Source organism: Thunnus maccoyii, chromosome 20, assembly GCF_910596095.1.
Source record: "Thunnus maccoyii chromosome 20, fThuMac1.1, whole genome shotgun sequence".
Taxonomy (NCBI): Eukaryota; Metazoa; Chordata; class Actinopteri; order Scombriformes; family Scombridae; genus Thunnus; species Thunnus maccoyii.
The window spans coordinates 3374940-3382813 of NC_056552.1; the positions used below are offsets into that span (position 1 = coordinate 3374940).

At 36.9% G+C, this 7874-nt stretch overlaps 1 protein-coding gene across 1 annotated transcript; it reads right to left on the bottom strand.

Annotated features, from left to right (window-relative positions):
- Positions 1–1185: 1185 nt before the first annotated feature.
- Positions 1186–5886, bottom strand: LOC121887338 (stonustoxin subunit beta-like). The gene is made up of 3 exons (XM_042398072.1): positions 5796–5886; positions 2179–3651; positions 1186–1733 (listed from the first exon to the last, which is right to left on the bottom strand). The coding sequence occupies exons 1-3, from the start codon at positions 5884–5886 to the stop codon at positions 1186–1188; spliced, it is 2112 nt and encodes a 703-aa protein (XP_042254006.1).
- Positions 5887–7874: the final 1988 nt, after the last annotated feature.

Consider the following 7874-nt stretch of genomic DNA (forward strand, 5'->3'; position numbering starts at 1 on the left):
TCACTTTGTCAATAATTGTTGATATTTTGGCAATTTGGATCATTTAAATGTATCATATTTTTTTCTCTTTTTTTCTGTTTTAATTTTTTTTTGTGCATGAAAAACAAAACAGCAACATCTGAATCTCAAAAAAAGCAAAAGACAAAACTTTGTCACCATTCACCACTAATGTCCTCAGTGAGACATTTGAGTTACTTGGTGTCCTACAATGTTTGAAAATAAAGAAAAAAACACCTCCCTCCTCCTTTCCTTCTGCTTCCCCAACTTCACAAGCATAAATGAAACCTCTTGTAAATTTAGATAAAGATAAATGGACAATTCTGATGTTAAGCTACAGGCACTTCAGCTACCCAATGTTCTATCTTAATCGCTATTATATATTAGCAGATACTCAAGTAAGTGCTTTGCATAAGCTAATGAATCTGTAATGTAGAAAAATATTCAGTATCCCCATATTTGTCCTCACAAAACAATTTCATATTGATCAAATTAGAAGAATTAGAAGACAGTTAAACCACATGCATGTTTCTCTAAAACATAATCAGATTATATAGTATATTCTGTAGGAGCCATTGTGGTGACATATTGTTATATACCATGCAGCTACTACACAGACAAGGAAAAGGTTAACTTGGAAACATAAAGAATATTCACACACCAGTATTATCAGATGACTTCAAGATTAAAAAAGATTAAAATGCAATAATTCCATCCTAAATTACAATGCTAATGTTAACTTTTAATAAGGTAAAAGCAAAAAAAACACCATGTTACCTAACCCAACTGTGGACCTTTCCACAGACAAAACTGTCACCTTTCACCACTAATGTCCTCAGATACAGAATCTTGTTAACATAAAATTCAACAACAAAAAAAAGAGCAATTTCTAAATTAAAGATGAGACACTTGAGTTACTGTTGATAAGTCTTTTCAATAGCAATGCATATTTTATAAACTGGTCACGTTTAACATATAGAAGAAAGTAAAAAGTAGCTAGTGACTATTCAATAGATGTAACTAAATGTAGGGGAGTAAAAAGTATAATATCTCCCTCTGAACAGTACAAATATTGCTAATTTGTATTTAAGTACAGCACTTGCTTAAATGTACTTAGTTACACTCCACCACTGGTTGTTATCAGTTTAAAGACAGATCAAGACTTATTTCATCACTTTGTCACTGTTCTTACTCAACTGGGCAAAAGAACACAGAGCCGGATTCGCTCATAATGTAGCAGCCTGGATAAACAGGCTCTTTGAACTGAGCATTGAAGGTGTGGAGGTGACTCAGTGTGCTAGAGGAGACATTGTAGAAGGACAGAGTGCCAGCAGGCCAGTCCAGATACACTCCAACTCGTTTGCAGCCAGTAGAGGGAATGGAGAAATGCAACCGCTGATCACAGTGCACGGCAAAGAGCTCTGGTGTAGTATTTTCACCAAAAGACCATGAGTTATCATTATTTCCTAAATAACACGGGAAACTGTCTCCTTTCCTGTCAATTTGTTTGTACACGACACCTACAGCTTTATCTTCATTATAACCATCACTCCACTCTACCTCCCAGTAATGGCGCCCAGTTAGCCCCTCTCTGCACAACACCTGATGGATACTCTCAAACCTCTCTGGGTGATCAGGATATTCCTGCTTTGCTCCATATGTCACCTTCTTGTTGTCATCAGAAAGAATAAGGTTGTAGTTTACTGTGTTCGGGTCCAAGGAGAGATCACAGGCATCTGATGGAGAGATTACAACACAATCTGTTCTTAGTCATCGTCATCACCGTTCACTGTAGTTCAGAAAAGCATACACTCATAATAATAATATTGACACTTTGTCCTCCATTATGGTTATAGTATAATAGCCGTTTGCAACGTTAGCAATGTGTTGGTTATATATTCAAATCAATTTAATGTCACCTTTTTGAATAAAAAGCAACAATATCTATTGAAAACATTTAAACTTCTGAGTGATTCCCAACTTTTTAAGGCTACTGCGTACATATAAATATGTGGTTTACTTCTGTTTTCACTACTTCATATATGGGAAACTGTATGGCTCTAGCTACAGCATAGATATATTATGAAAATATCACAACAGTATTTTATATAGATAAATATAAAATACTTGACATTAAAGTACCCCGTAAATGTAAAAATAAACGCATGAAAAATGACTTACACCACATTAAAGCACTTTTGTCTGTGATGGTTTCCACATCAGATGGGACGTCAGGCTTTGAAAAATCGTCAGTGACCAGTTTGCCCTCCTTGTAATGGTAGATGGTTGCTCCTTTGTATTTCTCATTTGCTGTGGCTGTTACAAGGAAACGAACACTGCTGCTGTCCTTGAGAGGTTTGGCAAGATCATGGAAAGCTTTGGCTTTTTCTCTCATTTTGGTTATCACTTCATCTGAGAAGTACCAGTGGTCTTCATTGGTACATCTTATTTCAGGTGAATCCAAGCACTTGGTCATCGCATCAAGGCAGGGATCAGCACTTTCCACAGAGGTGAAAACAAAGCACAGAGTATTCTTTACATCTGGATCAAAAACCTCTCTATCCAACTCTGACTGATTTGGGATGATCTTTGTGTTTGTTCCCTCCATCATGTCTACACAGAACCTCATGACAGTGATTTCTCTCTCCTTGTTATCCATCCACTTCCTTAGTTTGTCCTGACTGAATGGTGACTTGTCTCTGTCTTCAAAGCGTTTTCCTAATGAGCTCTCATCTTCTTTGCCTTCACGGATGGAGGGAAATGTCTTCTTCATGGTCTGTTGGAGTTCAGATGTGTAATATTCACACAGTTTTTGGAAAGTTCTCAGCATTTTGCGAATCTCTGGAAAATCCTCTGACACTTTGTCTTCCAGGGAATTGTTGCATCTCATTTTTATCTCCCTAATACCTTCTAGAGCATCTTCAGCTTTCCTCACTAGTCCAACACTGATCTCACTCTTCAGCTCAGCAGCTTTGGAATCCAAATTCTTCAACGGCATCAGCCAGACCTTCAGTGGAGCAGCATGTTCTCCCTTCTCTCCCAGTAGCTTTGGAAGCTCTACATAGGTCTTCACTGCCTCTTCAAATGTTGCAGGGTTGATTTCAAGAAGGAGGTCTCCGTAGAATTTGCAGGAGAATTTGTTTGTCAGGTCTTTTTCTTCATCAGTCAGCTTGATGTCAACTTTCCCCTCAATATCAAATGATGGAATTTTCTTTATCACAGCTTCCATGCTGCCCTGGATGTTCTGAACACTGCTAGCATCTAACTTCTCACTGTCAAATACAAAGAAAGCATTAGCTCCATAAAGGATGCCAGTGACTACATGTGTTGCAAGGCCCTTCTCAGTAACATCTGTTTGTTGCGTGTCCATGGTTCCAAGAGGAGTCAACGACAACTGCTTGAAGTTGGTGGTAGCTTTGTACTGAAGTGTCACTCTGCTCTGAGTCTTGAATTTCTTCTGATCGTTCAGGTATTTGGCAGATCCTCCAACTTCAATCAGTCCGCCCAGGAAACTGGCCTTCAGGGAAGCTTCAACATCCAGCAGAGTAGACTTGGATTCAATGGAGTCAGATGCCGTAATCTGAAACTCACTGCTGGGATTAGAGGTTTCAGTTGTGTTCTCTTGTAGATTTGTCTTATCCCACAAGGTAAAACCTGCAGAAAGTAAACATCAACCATGTGTTAAAGCAGAAAGAACATTTTGTTAACATTCAACCACATGTAGAGCTATTGTGGATCTTTCAAGAAGGAGGATTTGAAATACTCCAGTTATGTATCTCAAATTATGACAGAGTCACTGGGTTGTAAAAACATGTTCTTTCTACCTGGATTTTTTGGTTCAAAATAAATTTATCTACAAGGGCCATGCTCATGGGTCCGTGCACCTTCCGTCTTAAGTTGTTCACCTTGGTTGATAACAGGGTCAACAAATATACAATGCATTATTTCATGTTTCCCTTCTTTCATGTGAATCAAAAAAACAAAACAAAACAAAATTGTCCACTCACTTTTCCCATTTTCCATCTTCAAATTGGCATTTGGAATAGAAATTAAACCAAAACCAGAAAACAACTTTTTTGCTTTTATCGTTATATCTATATTATCTGCCCCTATTGCATCTCTATAAAAACACTGGCATTGGCTATGCTTGCTATCTATCCTTACCTAACCTCTGTAACAACTGACAAACTAAACATAGTATACATTCACTGAATGAAGATTATGAAAATAAATTGCACATTTCTCCCTAGAAATGTTATCAAAAAGCATCTTAATGCTGAAACTATCCAAAAATATTGCATTTTCAACTGAGAATAAAAGGAATGGCAGCCATTTCATTTGTTTAAGCAGACAGACACTTGTCACATGACGTTGACACAGGTCAATGGCCAATAATAATAATAATAATAATAATATTATTATTATTATTATTATTATTATTATTATTATTATAACTTGAAAAGTAGGGCTACAAATAAAACCAATATGCAGAGTGGGAGGGATTACTTTGGGCAGTTTGGGTTCCGGAACTAATCCCATTCCTTTTTCTTTTCTTTTTTTCACAATAAAGAGGTCTAATAACAATTGTCATACAAAAACAGTAAAACAATAAAAAGTAATCCCATTTATTTTCCCACATGAACTGTTTCATCGTGGCCTGTTAAAGCGTTTCCAACAGCTGCATAGGCATGAAACTCTCCCAGTTGATCAGTTTATCAGTACAAACAACTAACAACTGTGTTGAAATAATTCCAGTTCGTTGCTAAAGTCTAGTTTACTGTGTAGGCTACATGATAAAGCTTTAGTCAACTACAAGTCCCAAACTGCTTTGCCTCAAGAAATCAGCCAATCGTAAAGCTTCAAATTCTGTTTACTGCACAGTTCATGGCTGATCGATTTTATTATACATACACACATTATTTTTTTTACATTTCAATATACAGTACAGTATTTTGTTCTTGATTGCAACCACCAATATGCAGTACTATATAGTGTTATACTGAATATAGGTTATGTCTCGGGTTTAGCTGGTGTCTTGACCATAGTAACAGTCGCTGGGGATCATGGGTAGTTTACTTTAGCTGCTTCCACCATCGTCCAGAACTGACAAAAAACTTTAACCCATCATATTGTTGAGTTATCAAGGACACTTTCGTGTTTTTCTGTTGAGAAATGTTAAAGTGAGAAAAATACTTATACATAGCATATCCTCTCCGGTCCGCCCACTGGACCGGTAAAATTGAAATAAAGAAATAAAAACAAGGATAAAATCCACTCTCACCTTCACCTCCTCTTTCATATATGATTACATAACGATGGGGTCTAATCACCAAAGACTTCTCACTTTCATCTTCCATGCATGTGCAATAAATAATATTCACCTATAAAAAAACTGAGTCTCTCCTAATTGAAGTGTAACAAATGGATTAATCAGTTTGTCTGTCTGCTCTTATGTAAACTTCAGATGTTAGCTTTCCTGAGTCCTGAGCTTCATCAGAGCTGTTGGGACATTTACATTTTACTGTGGCTCCAAAGTGTTTCCTTTGGAGAGTAAAACTATCATTTTTTCTGTCTCGTCCAAGCATTTGGAAAAGAAAAGGACTTTACTGTGCCTTGAATTTTTGGGAGGATGGGAATCCATTCCCTTTCTTGTGGGCAGCACTGAAATCAAACCTTTAGTCTGGCTAATAAATGTATCTATTCTGTCCCGTAAGATCATTTGAAAATCTTGTCAGCAGATCTCAGACAGGCAAATGAAGTAATTCTATTACTCCAATGTTGTCTATATCAAGTTTTACCTGGGATTAGTTTATCCTTCCGAGCATCATAGAGCATCCCTAAGGTGAAGGGTCGGCCCAGCGCAGCTACTGTCATGGTATCTGAAGACATGTTTTCGAACCTGTTGGAGAACATGACACAACATAGATCAAAGCAAACACATACAACCTTCAATATTTGATTCAATTATCTGAAGTCAGTGTCACACGGGTAGACAACTCTCCACCATGACATAGACAGAGAGGACAAAAACAAGAAAGAGACCAGCAGTCAGCTTATTTGTCTTGGAAATATTTCCAAATTAAAATATAAAGAAAGAAATATTTTCACCCTGTTTGTCCTTACCTGGTGTAGTTGTGTAGATCAGAGTCTTCTTGACTTTTTACTGGAGCTTCCAGTCTGACGGTCTGTGATACTGTGAAGTTACTTTTATCCTGTTCTCTCTCCTACTGATTCCTCCCCCTGACACACCTCCTGATATGACTGCAATCTTATTTTAATTCTGTTGCAGTTTGTCCTGATATCTCACATGCAGATCAGAGAAGTCTGAAGAAAGATATGTGCAGCTCTTCACACAAAACTAAACAAGATACTCCTTTATAAGGGATCAAATGTCTGATATCAGTCAACAATAATCAGGAAGTTAGGTTTTAAATGAATTATATTGTTTCGTTGTATATTTACAGTGACTCATTTTGGGCTCTTTTTCTGTGTATTGAATATCTATCTGTTGTTTATGTTTGTCTACTAACGTGGGTAATTCATGAGAAGTTAAGGTGATACAGTTAAAGGGAAGTAATGGGTCATAGCTGTGTATTTGTGAGCCAGAAGTTCACAATTGTATTTAGGCTGTTTTTGCTACTTAAGCGTTTTTTGCTGTTGCTGGGTGTTTGTTGACGCTCTTTTGAACGTGGAGTTTGAAATGGAGGAGTTTTTTTTAAGGCTCCCTTCCCTGGAGACGCTTCATTGCTGTACTAGAGATAATCTGTTAATAAGATCAGATAATTGCCAATCACTGTGAGGTAAATGTTTAAAAACAAGCAAAATGACAAAAAAATCAAGTTGAAGTTGGATAAAAGGTATTTTGCCACAGTAACTTTTAACTTAATGTTTTTTCTGTTTTCTATCACTTGTCCTATGAGGGATAATTAAAGGTTCCTCGAACATCATATCATTTTTTACACAATAAGAAATGCTAAGATACTTCAATCCACTCTCTTTTTTAACAAGGTTTGCCTCTATATTGTACTGTTTAAGCAATATGAAAAAAACAAGCAGCACACTGTTCAACTCAGGGAGATGTTTCAAAACAAGCAAAAAACATCAAGTTGAAGTTGGATAAAGGTATTTTGCCACAGTTACAAAGTCCATTGAAAATGAATATTGTAGTTCTCCAGCTACCTGCTGCGGCTGAAAAAAGCACTATGAGAGTGTTGAGAGTGAACCAAAGCAGTAAAGTTGGAGTCAAACAGCTAAACAACGAGTTGAAACTCACTATGAAGTGCTGTAAAGCCAAGGGGAGCTGTAGAGTCAGGGTCTTTTTTCTATGGTTTGTGCCTTATCAAATTACCCAAATTTCCCCAATCTTCAGCCTGTCATATTTAGTACCTTTGTAAACTTTGGGATCACTACTAGAATTAAAGATAAAGTTTTGAGGGATTACATCTTGGCTACACAGCATGTGTTTGAGGGATCAGTGGGGTTGAAGTGGTTAAAAGTGCAGTGGCTGCTATTTTGAAAGAAAAGCTTCATTTTTGGCAGTTAATGTTGCGACATAGATGTTGTGGAAATTTCACAACCCTGACTCATAAAGAGTGATGGGTATTTTTAGTTTTTTCTGTTGTTGCCACTTCTCCTATGAGGGATTATTAAAGGTTCCTCGAACATCATATCATTTTTTACACAATAACAAATGCTAAAATACTTCAATCCACTCTCTTTTTTTAACAAAGTTTGCCTCTATATTGTACTGTTTAAGCAGTATGAAATAAACAAGCAGCACACTCTTCAACTCAGGTCTCAATAAACTCAGGTTTATTTGATATTCTATTTAAGAAAAGAGCAAACATGTCTGTGAAGTGTTGCAGAAATCTGACATG

Excerpts from the sequence above, each read along its gene's own strand:
- LOC121887338 (XM_042398072.1), bottom strand. The coding sequence starts at position 5,886 with ATGTCTTCAGATACCATGACAGTAGCTGCGCTGGGCCGACCCTTCACC. Across the intron at positions 3,652-5,795 it reads GAAGGATAAACTAATCCCAG|GTTTTACCTTGTGGGATAAG; the intron begins GTAAAACTTGAT and ends TACTTTCTGCAG. Across the intron at positions 1,734-2,178 it reads CAAAAGTGCTTTAATGTGGT|ATGCCTGTGATCTCTCCTTG; the intron begins GTAAGTCATTTT and ends TCTCTCCATCAG.